At 36.1% G+C, this 18,207-nt stretch overlaps 1 protein-coding gene across 2 annotated transcripts in view; it reads left to right on the forward strand.

The window, feature by feature from the left end:
* Positions 1-18,207, forward strand: part of LOC149773589 (uncharacterized) — a 32,747-nt gene that overhangs the window by 3,403 nt on the left and 11,137 nt on the right. The window contains exons 1-6 of one of the 2 annotated variants that reach the window (XM_089946344.1): positions 5,023-5,445; positions 8,389-9,759; positions 10,441-10,626; positions 15,191-15,369; positions 16,722-16,791; positions 17,668-17,784. In XM_089946344.1, the coding sequence (XP_089802470.1) occupies positions 5,400-5,445; positions 8,389-9,759; positions 10,441-10,626; positions 15,191-15,369; positions 16,722-16,791; positions 17,668-17,784 (1,969 nt within the window). In that variant the 5' untranslated portion in view covers positions 5,023-5,399. Of the gene's footprint in view, positions 1-5,022; positions 5,446-8,388; positions 9,760-10,440; positions 10,627-15,190; positions 15,370-16,721; positions 16,792-17,667; positions 17,785-18,207 lie in introns of those variants that run through there. The other variant, XM_089946345.1, reaches the window with a different exon arrangement.

Genomic DNA, 18,207 nt, shown 5'->3' on the forward strand with positions numbered 1-18,207 from the left:
ACACGAACTTCTCATGCCCTTGGATTATTCAAATTAGTGTAAATAAAGGCGACTAAGGCAGGATCCTGGACTAAATTAAAGTCTCTTCTAATTACAATATAAAATTCTGCCCTGTCTGTATTTGGCCCATACATATTTATAAGTGTGAATCCATAATTATCAATAGATATAACAATGTATATATTTTCATTCTTCACTTCGTGCAAGGTAAATTGGATATCAATGTTTAACAATATAGCTCATACCTCTAGAGCTAGCAGAATATATACTGAAGAAACATTGATCTCCCCATGCTGTACATTTACTATTTTCACACCTTTCAGTGAAATGCATATATTGTAGAAAATAAGTTTAATAATTCTTTCTTTCCTTTAAAAAATGTAAGACATCCTTCTGTCATTTGAGATCCTCATATCTCTGGCAATTAATTATGGAAAAATATACTGTCTCATACATAACGAAATAAATTTTGTTTAGGTTTCTATTGTAATAGTATGTACCCCGTAAAACTATAAAATATTGTTTGGTGTGAGAAAAGTAAGTCGATGAATATCCAGTCTTCTGGTGTGATAGCCATATGGAAAATAATGTAAGCTTTCACAATGAAGAAAAACTGAAAGTCAAAAAAGAACAGACAAACGAACAGACAAAACATCAAAGTCAAATTCCTCCTTACAAAATCGATTCAAGTCATTGGTGCACTGGGCTTTAAGAAATTAATAAATAGATAGAAAATCAGTTTTGTGCTGGCAGCATCGCAGCATATACTGTGGTGTATAACCGAGCATGAAACTGTTCAGTCCCAAACATACAAACATGGAAAAAACGAACTACGATGAACAAAACGTGTGTAAGTGAAAAATTAAACATAAGACGAAATTGCACGTATCTACTATCCGAAAAATAAGACATACTAATGGAAAATGCAGTATAGACAATCAGAGGCACACACCTTACAGTACAGACAGAGGCAAATCACACTATGCAGTATCTGAAAGAGGCAAATCACACCATACATTATAGACAGAGACACATCACACTATATCGCATAGACATTCAGAGGCAAATCGAACCATACAGTATAGACACAGGCAGGTAACACTAAACAGTATAGATAGAGGCAAATCGCACTAGGAAGTATAGACAGTGGCAAATCACACCTGAGTATAGACAGGCAAATCACACGATACAGTAAAGACAGAGGCAACTCTTACCATGTTGTATAGACAGAGGCAAATCATGCTATACAGTAGAGACAATTAGAGGCCAATCACAGGATATAGTATAGACAAATGCAAATCACACCATACAGTATAGACAGAGGCAATCACACTTTACAGTATAGACAGTCGGAGGCAAATCACACTATACAACATCGACAGTCAGAGGAAAATCGCACTATACAGTATAGACAGCCAGAGGCAAGCCTCACTATACAGTATAGACAATCAGAGGCAAATACTGCGCACTTTGCAGTAATGACAGTCAGAGGCAAGTAACACTATACAGTATAGACAGTCAGAGGCAAATAACACTATAGAGTATAGACAGTCAGAGGCAAATAACACTATACAGTAATGTATGGACAGTCAGATGCAAATAACACTATACAGTATAGACAGTCAGAGGCAAATCACACTATGCAGTATAGACAGTAATAGGCAAATCGCACTATACATTAAACACAGAGAGAAATCAGACTATGCTGCACAAACAGTTAGAGGCAAATCACACCATACAGTATGGACAGAGGCAAGTCACGCCATGCAGTTTAGACAGTCAGAGGCAAATAACACTATTCAGTAGGCAGAGTCAGAAGGAAATCACACTATGCAGTATAGACGCAAATCTCACTCGACAGTATGGTCAGTCAGAGGCAAATCAGACCTTACAGTATAGACAATCAGAGGCAAAGCACAGTACACAGTAAAGAGACAGGTAAAGCACACTACAGTGGAGATATTCAGAGACAGTCGGAAGCAAATCACACTATACAGTATAGACAGTCAGAAGCAAATCACACCATACAGGAGACACAGAGGCAAATCACACTGTACAGTATAGACAGTCAGTGGCTAATCACAATATGCAGTATAGACAGTTAATCACACTATACAGTATAGACAGAGGCAAATGTACCCCTACATTATAATCAGTCAGAAGCAAATCACACTATGCAGTATAGACCGAGGCAAATCGCACCATACAGTACAGAGGCAAGTCACATTATACAGTATAGACAGAGAAAAATCACGCTATGTTGTATAGGCAGAAGCAAATCACTACGGTATAATCAGCAGCAGATCACACCATACCGTATCGACAGTCAAGGCAAATCACACTATACAGTCTAGACAGAGGTAAGTCACACTATACATATTAGATAGAAGCAAATCACACTATGCAGTATTGACAGAGGCAAATCATACTACAGTACAGTCAAAGGGAAATCACACAATACAGAGGTTAATTACACCATACTGTATAGCCAGAGGCAAATCACACTACAGGGCATAGACAATCAGAAGTAAATCACACTGTGCAGTAGATACAGAGGCAAATCACACTAGTAGATACAGAGGCAAATCACACTATACAGTCTGGGCAGTCGGAGGCAAATCACACTATACAGTCTGGGCAGTCAGAGGCAAATCACACTATACAGTATAGACAGTCAGAGGCAAATCACAATATGCTGTATAGTCAGAGGCAAATCACACCATACAGTATGGATAGAGGGAATTCACACTATACATTATAGATTGTCAGAGGCAAATCATACCATACAGTATGGATAGAGGGAATTCACACTATACATTATAGATTGTCAGAGGCAAATCACACCATACAGTATGGATAGAGGGAATTCACACTATACATTATAGATTGTCAGAGGCAAATCATACCATACAATATGGATAGAGGGAAATCACACAATACAGAGGTTAATTACACCATACTGTATAGCCAGAGGCAAATCACACTACAGGGCATAGACAATCAGAAGTAAATCACACTGTGCAGTAGATACAGAGGCAAATCACACTATACAGTCTGGGCAGTCGGAGGCAAATCACACTATACAGTCTGGGCAGTCAGAGGCAAATCACACTATACAGTATAGACATTCAGAGGCAATTCACACTATACAGTATAGACAGTCAGAGGCAAATCACACTATACAGTATAGACATTCAGAGGCAAATCACACTATACAGTATAGACAGTCAGAGGCAAATCACAATATGCTGTATAGTCAGAGGCAAATCACACCATACAGTATGGATAGAGGGAATTCACACTATACATTATAGATTGTCAGAGGCAAATCATACCATACAGTATGGATAGAGGGAATTCACACTATACATTATAGATTGTCAGAGGCAAATCACACCATACAGTATGGATAGAGGGAATTCACACTATACATTATAGATTGTCAGAGGCAAATCATACCATACAGTATGGATAGAGGGAAATCACACAATACAGAGGTTAATTACACCATACTGTATAGCCAGAGGCAAATCACACTACAGGGCATAGACAATCAGAAGTAAATCACACTGTGCAGTAGATACAGAGGCAAATCACACTATACAGTCTGGGCAGTCGGAGGCAAATCACACTATACAGTCTGGGCAGTCAGAGGCAAATCACACTATACAGTATAGACATTCAGAGGCAATTCACACTATACAGTATAGACAGTCAGAGGCAAATCACACTATACAGTATAGACATTCAGAGGCAAATCACACTATACATTATAGACAGTCAGAGGCAAATCACAATATGCTGTATAGTCGGAGGCAAATCACACCATACAGTATGGATAGAGGGAATTCACACTATACATTATAGATTGTCAGAGGCAAATCATACCATACAGCAGAGGCAACATAATAATAAACAACACATTTCAGCAAATTAGTCTTCTCTATATTATGTATGTGCATTTGTATATTATCTATCTGAATATGTCATCGTGTATACAAAAGGCAATGTCAAGGTAGATCTTCAAAGTAACACCAATATTTGTATAACTATACTCGGGCATGAAAACAGGTAAAGAAAACTGACAACTGGAAAGTAATGGTCCAAATCTCTATTTTTATACAACACTCAGGAAAGGTTACTTCTTTTCTGGACCTAATATGCTGAAATCATCTTGTCCAGCTGACATTGTTCACGTCCAAATACGTAAGGTTATTTGCAGAGATCGGCATTACCATTGCAAAAGTAAGCGTTCTACCGCTCTATATCCCAACATACTAATAAGAGTTGTTACAAGGTTTATTTTTATTCACGTTAATCTCTCTCTCTCTCTCTCTCTCTCTCTCTCTCTCTCTCTCTCTCTCTCTCTATATATATATATATATATATATATATATATATATATATATATATATATATATATATATGTATGTATGTATGTATGTATGTATGTATGTATAAGCAGAGTGGTTGAGTTTAAACCATCAAACATTTGCATTTTATCGTCCGTGGAAAAAAACCAACAAAAAAGATCAATTTGAGAAAAGAAAGCAATAAAAAAATATATTATTCGCCACTTCATCCGTTGTATTGCATGTCCTTTCGAGCTTATTCCACAAAATTTTATCAAATCATTTATTAATTTAGTATTCTTGCATTTTACTATTTAAAATGGAACAAGATATTGTATCAACACAAAAGGAAAAAGATACAATACATAGAGCTCTAGATGTGATGTGATTTTGATTTTTAACGTAGCTTTAACATAGAACTCTAGAGAAAATGTTCATAGAACAACGAAGAAAGTACTGCAGAGAACTCGTTTGTAATATTTCATTAACTATAGCCTGATAATACAAACCCGTTTGTTTGTACCCCCCTACCGATTTAAATAATGAAAATCTTTAATGTGATAAAAAGTGCAAGGAACTTAGTCAATTCATTTATTGATTTATAGTTTCTAACCTGACTCTGAGTACAGTGGCATTAACGCCGTCATCTTATGCGCGTTTCACGCTTAACGGAAGTTTTCAGTGCAATAAACGGACATGCTCAGATCCATTTCCATTCTGGACAAGTCTATTTTCAGCAAAGGGGTGTATCACGACTACAGGTGTACATACATATAAGTCGTCTGCTTCCGATATTTACAATGTCGAATCAAGCAAATGAAAATGACAATTACGCTTTTCATGTGGATTTAACAAGCGGTTTAATTTCTATGTTCATGTTTGCAGAGGGATATAATTCCAAACTCTCAACGTTATGTAATTTACGCAATTATTCAGCATTTGTCGAACAGGATGAACTACATCATTACGTACTCTGAAGGAAGTAAACAAGCCTATAGTGTACGCAATATGGCGCCGTGTTAGTATGGAAAGTCCGTTAAGCTTGAAATGGTGCAAGGGATGCCAGCATTAATGCCATTCTGGTCTCAGTCAGGTTAGAAATTATAAATCAATGATTCAATTGACTTAGTTCTGTGCACTTTTTATCACATTAAACCTCCTCGTTTTTGAAATCGTTAGGGGAGTACAAACAAACGGGGATGTAGAGTCAGACTGTAATATTCCTTTTTTCCTCTTCACTTGTGACCGCTCCGGTGGTCTAGTGGTTAGAGCGTCCGCCTCGGAAGCGGGAGGTCGTGGGTTCCCGGGAGACATGTATACAATTACAATTATATTGTATCAGAAGAAAAGTAGATCTAAGCACTTGCAAGCAGCCATTTACAGCTCGCAAAAATGAAGAATAGAAAAGTCTTGACTAGAATTATGAATGTAGCACTTGCAAGCAGCCATTTACAGAAATGCAGAAGGAAAGTAGTACTTGCAAACTGCGATGTACAATTTGCATCAATGAATAATACAATATACATGGATATAATTATAAAAGCAGCACTTGCAAGCAGCCATTTACAATAATGCATCAAGGAAGAACAGAAAATATATTCGTAGAATTATGGCGGTAGTCACCCTCCATAATATCGGGTGCTAGAATTTCAGATTTTGGTACGCTCTACATAAACTCTGCGTGATGAACCACACTTACGATGGCAACGAGTTTAGAATTTTGCGTATTTAGCTTTTACTACAGAACAATGTTAAATCAAAGCCTGCTTCTGTTTTTTAACGTTGTAGTTTTTCAGATGGCCTTCAACAGTTTGGTGTGATTTCCTTTGGGTATTTCACTAAACAAATATTTATACAAAAGTTTTACGTGGCATTGGAAAGTATAAAATGAAGTTATGCCACTTTCATTGTTATTACTTGTAATAAAATAGAGCAGTCCCTCCCCCTCCGATAAAATGGTAACAATAAAGCAGTAAACGATATATCGACTATCCATATTTTACTAGGAAAAAAATTCCATCAAGCATACAAGCCAACAAGTCAAATAAAATGATCTTCAAAGTTGACAGCTTAGTCAATTCGGTCCTAAAGTTTCGACAAATTGTCGGTTTCTGATTATGCGTTGTTCACCATTCTCGAGTTTTTCAAAACGTTTAAAACCGTGCACCTTTAATACTAGATAGCTTCTTTAATCAGTGATTTGCCTTCTGATGTCTTCCATTATGACTATCGGTAATCCCTTCAACAGACTACTTTTCAAAACATCTAGTTTTTCGTCCATGACATATATTTACCATTTCCGATTCTGCATCATCTTCAAATCTTCCGTATCGTTGGCCTATGTTGATATCATCTTTGATAGCTATCTCAAGTTTGCTTCTTCCATAGATTTATTACTCTTCGAACATATTTGATCTATAGTTTCTTTTTTATTATTGTAACTATTTGAAATTGTCTTTAATTTTTGTTAAGAATGTTAAGCTTAGAAATGTAGTTGGCTTGTGACTGTCGCCTTTCTCAGACTCCAATTCAACTCCTCAAGTTCTGATGCTAAATTGACGCTATGATTTTTATCGCTTTGTTGTTTTTCTTTTTTTCTTTCTTTTTTTCTTCTTCTTTATATTGTGCAATTTGACCTGTTGAGCTTTTGTTTTTACTTAATTATTTTGATATTTCGAAATTAAATAATATTCAAAAAGATACAATGAATAATCCTATATCATACACGGAAGCAGCTAATAGTAGCCAAAAATTGCAAAATAAACAAAAAGAAATGAAATAAACCCCGTAGAATCCACAGGTCTCACAGTAGAATTTTATGTGTTTGGAAGATATTATGTACTGTTTGGTGAAAGCAATACATTTTGGATGTGAACTTAGGGAATTATCTCCCACACAGAAAGAGGTGTTCATTTGTAAGCTTGAAGGGCATACCAAGTGACAGATTTTACAATATCTCTCAAACTGAACACTTTTTTTCATATTTAAATGTATTGTGTAAAATTGCTTCGGCTTGTAGAGAAAATAGGATCACAACTGTACTCCCTACAATTATATATGAAGATCAAAGAGATTTTTGTAATGGAGAATATTATTTGTTTGCGTGTTTTGATGTTTTATATCAGAAAGCATGACATTCTTTTAATTGATTTCGAAGATGCATTCAAATCTGTTGCATTGTTGTTCATAGATAAAGTAGTTTTTTTTTTACATTTCATGAATAGATGATAGAATGGATGAAACATTTTTATTGTGACATCAAATCATGTATAACTATTAATGGACAAATATCAAAATCATTTAATAGACACGGTGGATTCAAGGCATGTATAATATACCACAAAAAAAAACGGCCTGAATCGCAACTAGTTTGAATTGCATCAAGCTGTTTAGTACATGGTGTTTTTCAAAATTATCTCTTAGGGAAAGGAAACGCATTTGTACTGTGAGCATTACTTTGTGTCAAAAATTACCTTTGGACCCTAAATATGCATTTATGAATTTGGGGCTGGGATGCATAAACTTCCTTTGCTATGAGCTTCCGTTAACTTGTCACGAGAAATAAATAATATTCTTATGTTTTGATTAATTATTGCTATCGATAAATATGGACCATTCTGAACTTACTGGTGAGCTGTTTTTAATGAATTATTGTATTAGGCAGGTGGATGCAGCATCAAATTTGTTCATCAAAATTATCCTTTGTACCAAAGCCAAATAATTCGATCGGGGGAGGCCACTCTTACAGCTCTTTAAACAAAATTCTTTCAATAGACGTCAACATTTCAGTATTTTAGCATTACAAGATGTCACTGCTAGATGTATAATCTATCTGTATAAATGTAGCAACGTAAATATTTTATCTGTGTGTATATTCAAATTTTTTACTTATCTGTCCCTACTAATCTACGAACCTAGGTACTTGATCTGTTTATATATCTATTCACCTGGCTACATATACACATCAATAAAAAAAAAATAATTGATTATAATTTATTGCCAAAGTCAACAGTTATATATTGTTTTCCAATTTTAGGCTCTATCTCGACCAAGGAAATGTCTTGTAATTATACAGAAGAAAACAAAACAAAACAAATGGCTACAGTCGTACATATTGAAGATGAAAGCGGGGAAAGTACTGACTTAATTACAAGGCTTAACGAGACAGTCCATGGAAATTTTCTGCTTTTAAAATGGAAGAACGAAACTAAAGTTTATGTATTATTACATTTATTAGAAAGTTTAGCATATTCTATAAAGGGTATATTTCATGCAGTTTCTAGTGATTATTTTGTTAAACAGCGAACACAGTTCAAAGTCTTCTTAAGTTTGGACGCAAATACTTTTGTTTGCCATCAAGATAAATTGTACAAGTTGGTAAAATTGCTACACAAAAGGATAAGTGAAAATACATACCTAACCGCATTTATGCGCTTCGATAAGGACAGTTTATCGTTCAAAACTGAAAAGAGAAACAAAAATGACCTTGAAAAATGTCAGCTCTTTGCTGCAAAACTTCATAATCAAATGCAACGCTGTAAACATTTATCTGGTACAGAAAAATATATTAGCGATAAATCAGTGTGCAACGCGGAGTCAACCAATGGAAAGAACAAAACATGCTCATCATACAAACTAGATGACAGTCCTTATATAATAGATGTTACTACTGTCTATAGAAAACCCTGCAGGAAAAAGAAAACATGCCCACCTCGCAAATCCGAAAACAGTCAAAATTGTTTTAAACCTAGATACAGTGACATAGACGTAACTCGTAAACCTGACGACAGTCGACATTATAGTTATTGTTGTTATGTTGAGCATTTGGACATCGAACCCTTCGACTTTCTTGCTGTTTCTGGTGTTCCTCACAAATTGGAAGGCATGCAGAATTGTTTGCTTCCTTTCAAGCCTACCCCCGGCTTACCTCTTGTTCCCGAGTGTCATCATGCGAATGGTAGTACAGAAATATCCTCTCCTAGGTCTGCAAATATAAACGAAAACAATGTTAGAAGTGATATACAATCTTGTTCTCCTGTGGATGAACCGCATTCAAATGATTCTACAAACTCTAATTCTGGGAACAACCCTGTTACAATGGACTTTGAAGAATATGAAGATTCGTCGAACTCAGACCAAGCCATTAGCCACGACGGCACATATAGAAGTATGTTAACTTCGGATGTCTCACAGAACGATTCCAGAAGTGAAATTTGTATCGACGGAAGTAGTTACAATCGTACTGGACAGTTTCATTTTAGTGGAATAAATTTCGACACTGACTTAAGGTTGCCCCCACCAGCTGTAGTAGAGCAAAACAGAACATTCCCTCTGGGACAGATAGGGGGCAGTACCTCCGGCCAGCAACAGCCGTACCATCAACAAAATAGGGAGACGACTTTTACTGGCAAGTATTATGGCTGACAATAACTTTTGATATGAATCACTGATGTAAATTTAACTGTTAACTTCATTATCAGTGTATATGATCTACTTTGTTTGCAGCTCTAGCTTGTGTGATACCTTTGAAAAATTACTGTAACAACACATTTCGAACCAAATGAGCAGACAGACAGACTACTTATTGTTCTTTTCTGGTTTCGAGAAGAGTCAATTCGAGTCAAAACTGTCGTATACATCCAGTGTTTGCAATGTCTAGTTTTAATATTTCTAAAGCAAATTAAACAAATAAAACGGAGGAACTCTCGTGTACATGTGTTGAAAGAGATGTAACGACAACGTTTTTGGCATTATTGAGATTATCGTAGACAGTGAATTACATCACATATGTTACTTGAAAACAGACACTGATTCATGCAGATATGGTGACCATGTTACTAAATAAACTCCCGTTTGACTGTTTGCCCTCCCCTGGGCAACACTCGGGTTAGCAATTATAAATTAATAATTTTTTTTATATCCTTGGTGCCGTTTGTTTTTAAAATCTATTGGGTGTACAAACGAATGGGTGAGCATGCGAATACTATAGTATCACTTTTCAGGCATATACAGTGTTCTTTGACACATATAATTTTACTAGTAGTTGTAGAATAAACACAGGAACTAAGTTTTTGTTCCTTTCATTCAGAACCTGCCAGACGCCATGCTATCCCTCAGCAACGAAACGAAAATGATGACTTAGTTCGCGTTCTCGGACGAGTCCGATCTCCGGAGTATGCTGATCTCACCGTCCGCCTGGACACATTTGCACGATGGCCCTCAGACACTGCACAAACGCCAGCCCAAGTAGCAGAGGCTGGATTCTTTTACACAGGTGTGTATGAAATCTACTTGGTTTGATCTCCAAATATTTCAACAATGTTCTAGCAACTTCATCTACCATTCTCAACACTAATAAAATAGATAGTTGAAGCGAAACACTTCACAGGGCAGTTCAGAATATTTCGAAGTCAAATGTGCTGAAATGCAAACATTAGAATTCAGAAGCATTGCTTTACTGTTAAAATATAATTTACACTTGTGTCAGACGCTGATTAGATGCGTTCCTATTTGGTATCAATAAAGTTTAGCTTACAAAGGAGTTGTTTTACTTCCATTTGTTTTAAACCTTTGGCATCATGTCCATGTGATACGAATAATTTTAACGCTGTCTTAAATTCATGAAAGGCGAAGAATATATATATATATATATATATATATATATATATATATATATATATATATATATATATATATATATATATATATATATATGTATGTATAGGTTGAGGCCTTAATGTTGGTAAAACTGTAGTTTCTCCAACATTTAGGAGACACTTACATGTACATGGTATTTTCCAAACTAGAGCGACTGTTCGTTGGACTTTTGTTTAGATTTTGAATATCTAGTTTCGAAGACGATTGTCCCAAATAGACGGCTGGTCTTCCAGGTGTTACCGAGTCAGCTTTAATTATGTCTCGTTTTGGACATCCTTATTGCATTGGTCTAGGGTATGATGGATTAGTAATATGAATTTACCGGATATGATAGGTATATAGTCAATGCGAGATTTCCAAGATATGAAATGGGCGCCTCAGGCATCAGTTTTAAAGTCTGATACATTGATTAAAGATACAATACTGCAGCTGAAGGCACGTGTGCAAAAATCTTAGTTACCAGACACGACCATGGTTACTGACGTAATATGACGATCGCTGAAAAATTGTTGACTGCAAAGTTGCAGTGGAAAAATAAGGTATTTTTCTCTATGAAAAATCTTTAGTTTGGCCTTTAATACCAAATTCCATAACATTTTATGGCAAAAAGTAATTCTCAAGTAGGTTTCCAGGATATTTTCGTTAAACTCGTATTCCAGTTGGTTTCTATGACCGCCTTGAAAGTCTGGAGGGTGCGGGAACAGACAATGAGGATAAATTCTTGAACATGTACCAGATGCCATTAGGTGGTAAAATTTATAGGATACTGTGAACTTTTAAAAAATGCGGACTTAACTTCGTGTTTCTACACTTTAATACAATTTTTCTTTCATCAGGTACCTGGATAACCGATCTTTAGGATCGGCAGGTTCCTGGTAGAAGTTTTCTAAAATGTTTACAGCTTTATTCGTTAGACTAGTTAAGTACTTAATTCAGAACCTGCTGAATTAGTTTAGATTCATCAATGGATTACACATTTTCTTTACACAAACACACACTGAGCCGACATTTCGTCTGTCCTAGATAAAAATGCTGCTGCTCAGACATCCACTGTATCTTCGTCCAGCCTAAACGTCTTTTGATTGCAATTCGGCTTAAATGGATGGGCATATAAAGTTTGGGGTATTTACTAAAAGACGTCAGATCTACTTGCTCCTAAGTGAAAATGGTGCCGATTTGATTCCATTATATCGAAAACGCAGCCATCTTGAAAATCTTGAAATAGGGTTTTCTCCAGAAATCCATATTGAACATCACATTAATCTGCCTGTTTCATTATCTGACTGAAGATGGCGTGTCCTACATGTATAATAAATATATGTTAAGAGACAGGTTTACAGTTAGATGAATCAGTTTTGTTCTATTATCGTTGTTGTTAACTGTGATGACTGCAAGGTGTTCAGTCAGATGTCACTTGCCAACTTATGATAGATGAAGTATATGAAAAGGATATTTGCATAAAGTTTCAGCAGTATGTTAGGTATTCCACCAGGACCTTTTGCCTTTGTCCAGATCAGTACGTAGCTACTGTAATACTTGCATTGTGTGATTGGGACAGGATCCTTTGGAAGGTTCGGAACCAGACCCGGATTTGTGTTTTAGAGCCGAATGGTAAATATGTTATAAGCACAGTCTGGAACCGGATGTTAAGTGTGTCGCGTTTGTTGGCTGAGGTGGCGCTATACAGTTTCGTATTAGGATTTTAAAGAAAAAAAATTTCCCCGGCTTTCCTCACTGGTTATACTGGCTATTTAAAAAAGACCTTGTGTATCTTAGGTATAATGCAAAGAACCTTTAATTCCCTTTATTTTGGTGCATGATTGATGGGTGTACTATGGGTTATAGAGTATACAGCTTGGCCTTGCTTCAAATGTGCACCTTTCAAAAAAGTACTAGCTGTACTTGGTCATTTTCACTTCCTGAACTTCAGAGGTAAATTGTATAAAAAAGAGCCGATAACTTTTTTTACATTTTATATATTTGGTAATTCATTCATTGCACTTTCAGAAGCTGGTATTGTCTAGTCTGGCAAAATTCATTTTCCCTATTTTAATAGCTGCTATGTATAGTGTACTTTAGATTAATTCAGACTGATTTTTTAACACAAGGGAGCAGTCATTTTAGTTAGCAGTGTGCTTAAATCACGTAAAATTTCCAAAAGTACAATATCCAAAAGAAATATCATCCACATTACATTAATGTAGCATAGAGGTATGCAAACATTCTCTCCACTGTGCATGTTTTAAATGCGAACTACATCACCTTACATACGTCACTCTCTCAAAAGTACATATTATCTGGTGAGCGCCACCTGAGACGCAGTGTGTCGTTTTGAGCGACACAGTCTGGACCGGATGTCAATAGTGTGTCGCTTGAGTTGAATGCGACAATGTGTGTCGTTTTGTTGCAACAAAGTGTGTCGTTTTGTCGGGTTTATTATTTCGATATCTAAATGACACAACCACTACAAAATGGATGGAAATTTGTGATTTCAAAATGATACATGAAATTGAATAGGAAATTCGATAATGCCAATCGGAATACTAAATTTCCAGTGGGTAGCAGACGGCTGTGTTGATGACGACACAATCACAGTGTCGTCAGCTAAATCCCTTTATGGGAGTTTTTATCTGATATAACGAGGAAATAAACGTTGAAACAATTTCAGAGAAACATTATAGTAGTCATTATGAGTGCTAAATTTAATGTGTCGGTAGTAACTAGTCTACCTTGCTATTAAGGCTTGAACTTATGATGAGAGACTTTTTGCTTGGTCTTGAGACTTTTACTGGAGTCCAGTAAAACTACAACTGCCAAAACGGCGGATCTCACCCCCTATTTATAGGTTTTGGGAACACACTCGGGAAATTCATGACAAAGTTTTCACGAATACGACTAAATGTGGAAGAATTCGGAAAGATTAACCTGAGCGCCTCCTAGTGGGAATCCGAGCGCCCAATACACACAGTAGTAAAAATGGCGCCCGATTTTAAACGACAAAAATAGCAATTATTTCACAATAAATTATACAAAGATTCAACATTGATGATGAACAGTTTCATGTCACTGGTGATGACAAATTATGAACTTACACGAGTCTTACCTTAATCCTGGAGAAAAATGGATACAATTGCCTATTTCTCTCTCAAAATAGAAGGTAAGTGATAGCAGTTTACAATCCTGTCGTGTACAAACTGGGCTTCAAAAATCTTTACCCAGATGATAAATATTTAAACAAGTCATTGTTATATGATTTACATATTGTATCAAATTGCTTTTCCTTTGTGCAAGTGCCATATATAAAAAAAACTTGTTACTACAGTTACTGTTATTTGCATTGGAAACAGAGGTACGACTTTCTAACATGAAGGGAATGTAAACAATAAATGGAGATTATAAATTATTTCCAACATTAATGGGATGTGCAAATGCACTTTATAAGAATACAAGCTGACAGGAAGTCAGGATTGTTTCAATATGACGGTCACAGCAGATATCCTAAATATCTTGTTTTCGCTACATCTCTTGAACGCATGGTCACATGGATATTGGATTTTCACCAACAGACTTTATATGCTGTCTTGTTGGTTCTGTATGCAAATGGTGCCGATTTAACATCCCGTATGGCTGCCAGATGGCTTCCACACCAAGAAGTTATAGGAAGAAATGGGTCTTCTCTTGGATTCATACAATTGTTTTTGACCTGTAGAGTGTCAGTCCATTGTGGGATTCTGTTTTTGGGTCTAAATGACGGATTGAACTTGAAATAATATGAGGTGTAGACCATGATATCAGTAGCTTGGCGAGCTAATACTTTCAGTGCCATTTATGTTGCTATTTGGCCCTTGTGTTAACAGTAATTATGGCAGCAAAGTGGTCACTTAAGTGAAGTATAAATTTGGTATTGTATATACATCCATTTTGCATTTACATAGTCTTCATTAAAACATTTAAGTACTGAAACTTTATGGCCATTTTTCTGTTTGTTCCTTTTATCGTTTTCTCTATATAACATGTATACAACCACATCAGAATTTAAGACTAAAGGCTTAGTCGGTGTTTTGTGTCCATAGTTTGATAGATATCAGTCGTTGTCTTTGATAATGCGCTTTATTTATCAGGTGTATTTTTTTACCTGAAAAAATATTAACATTTATTCGATTTTGCTCTCCCGTCGGCAGGATTCCAGGACACAGTTCGGTGCTTTGTTTGTGATGGTGGTTTAAAGAACTGGGATCCTGGTGATGATGCATGGATAGAGCACGCACGGTGGTTTCCACAATGTGCATATGTTCGCCACATCAAAGGTGAAGAATTTATCAACCTTGTGCGGATGTCGGCAGAAGAATCTGACGAGGAGGTAAGTCATCACGTTTCTCTTTCCCGTGAATGTGCAAATTGAAGCTGTTTCTGCAAGATTCGTTTCATCTTTTTGAGGTTCAAGGCTTATATGCAGTGGTACACAATCTTAGATTATCAGTGATTTATTTTCATTGTTCAAGTCTGTTAATTCATTTTTCTTTGCTATCTTATATAATAAGCAATTTCGCTTGATGTCTGGATGTTTTTCTTAGAATCTGTGTGTTACTACTGTTCTCTTATTTGTTGATGTTAAATGAAGCTCTACATGTTTACTTGACTGATTTATATTTTTCATCTTTATACTTTAGGGTTTAATAACTCTTGATTCATTTTTTATTTTTGTTTAGTCTAGAGCAATTGCGACTCTTAAATATGTTTTTTCCATTTCCCCATCTGGTTTATGTTGCAATTTCGTAAACACTGAATGGCGGTAACGGTGTGGATGTTGTAGTCATCTCTAAAGGAGTATGAGCTGGTAGAATCATGATTGGAAAGTATGAACATCTTCGTTTTAGAATATTTCCTTTTCAGAATGTTCAGATATTAGGGCATACACATTTTAGAATATTATTTTATGAGAATATGTGTTGCTTGATCATCCTTGTCGCCATTATAATGTTTCTGTTATATACGACCGCTCCGGTGGTCAGAGCGTCCGATTCAGATGAGGGAGGTCGCGGGTTCAAACCCCCGGCCGAGTCATACCAAAGACTTATAAAAAGGGTACTAGCAGCTGCCTTGTTTGGCTCTCAGCATTAAAAAGTTAGTGTTAGGACTGGTCGGCCTGGTGTCAGGATAATGTGACTGGGTGGGACATCATGCTACATGTCTGCGGCATGTTGCCTCAGTGCTAGACATCACTATAAATTGCCATACTGCAGACATTGTAGCAATATGACTGAACAATTATTAAATCTACGTTAAAATTCCAAATATATCAACCGTGTCATTTACCGGAGTGCGGTGGATATGTGCAAGCCCTGGCAGATACATGTACTTCTTTATTTTGAGTTGTACTACATACTCGATGAAGTATACGCTGGATCTCGGTGTCTTTATATTTTAGCGGTTTTGGTGACTCAGATGGACACAGTTCTGGCTAGATCCCAGTTGCGACTCATAATTTAAATCTTTTACATGCTCCGATAGTTAAACAGAGTATCAAAAACACAAAAAGAACAAACACAAAAACCATCCCCAAAACCAAAGAAAACCAAACACTGACCATGACAAGAACATAGTCAGGATTCAAATCTTAAGATTACAACAGAGATTTTATGATTCAAAGTTTTAAATAGTTGACGTTTTAGACTTGGTTGATCATTTTTTTTCCTGATAATTATTTTGCAGGACGACTACACTGTGCATAGAGGTGCAACTTGGGGAGGAGCTGGAAACAGTAATACCAGTGCCGATTCAAGTAAGGGGGAGACTTGAGTGAGAGAAAGAATAGGAAACACTATACCTACCTATTTACTGCCTACTTACCTGTCTACTTGCTTACACTATACCTACCTATTTACTGCCTACTTACCTGTCTACTTGCTTACACTATACCTACCTATTTACTGCCTACTTACCGGTCTACTTGCTTACCTATTTACCTACATACATACTGAGACAGTCGTATTAAGACAGCGCGCACTGACTGCATGGTTGAAGACGTACTTTTTAACTTGTATAGTTATTCGTTTAATTTGTAGACTATCAGAATGTGTATAAAATGACTGGGAAAGATGTATGTCCCCAGACTTTGCATTGTTCTACATTCTTCAGTCGTATCACCTTCAAGACCTCTACTGAGAACCATACCAGTGTGGATCGAAATTATAATATAGTTGTGAACATCTACAAACCACCATCACCCTATATGTCAAGATACCTGATCACAACTTTATTGAAATATGCAAACACCCCCATAAAAAATGGATGCTTTTATCTACACTGGTGTTTGTTAAAATGTTCAGAATTTGGGCTACTAAATTACAATACATTTGTACAATACAATAATTGCAGGTCGTTTTCAACAAGTTTTAAGAATATCATTTGCATATTTCTTTTATATCAGCTTAAAAAACGTGAAAATGCGAAGCTTCATTCCTACTGCTATTATTCCCGCTGTTACTATCTATTGTGGACACTGACTGAAAAGGTAATACCAATTAAGTGTACAACTAGTGGCTCAGTACATTTTCTGAGATCGTTTTTGTACCGCGTGAATAAGCAAAAGTCATTTTTTCATATGTACCTTCTCATTATTATATCTAATATAATATATTTTCATTCTTTGTTTCAGCCTCACATGAAATTACAGAGCCGAGTGTCATAGAAAACAAAGATGCGCAGTTTGTCATCGAAATGGGATTTTCAAAGAAAGATGTCGCAATGGCAATAAATGACATTTTCAAGAATGGTAAAACACAATTTACAGATTATAATGATATCATTTATTTGCATATATTAAAGCACGAAATTAATGAAAAGACTGAAATGATGTAAAACTATGGATTGCATTTTATTTTAAGGTCACTCACTCTGCTTTTCTTTGGCCCCAGCTTTGATCTTAGGGGCCGGTGTGTGCATGAGATTCATGTCGTTCAGCTACATTTTTTTGATTTCTTTCAGCTTGTTTGTTTACCACCACTCATAGTGCCCTCTTGCGCCACGACTAGATTCGCAGAAAATGCTTGAAACTTTCGTTACTGGAAATATGTTTGCTCGATCTACAATGCAACCTTTCTATAACAGACAAATAAACGATGAAATAATTTGTTTGTGTTTGTGTGATTCGCTGTCAAAAGTTAAAATATAAGTCGACATGACAATCGGTAAAGTC

Source organism: Sinohyriopsis cumingii, unplaced genomic scaffold (genome assembly GCF_028554795.1).
Source record: "Sinohyriopsis cumingii isolate HCF-2022 unplaced genomic scaffold, ASM2855479v2 utg000624l, whole genome shotgun sequence".
Lineage (NCBI taxonomy): Eukaryota > Metazoa > Mollusca > Bivalvia > Unionida > Unionidae > Sinohyriopsis > Sinohyriopsis cumingii.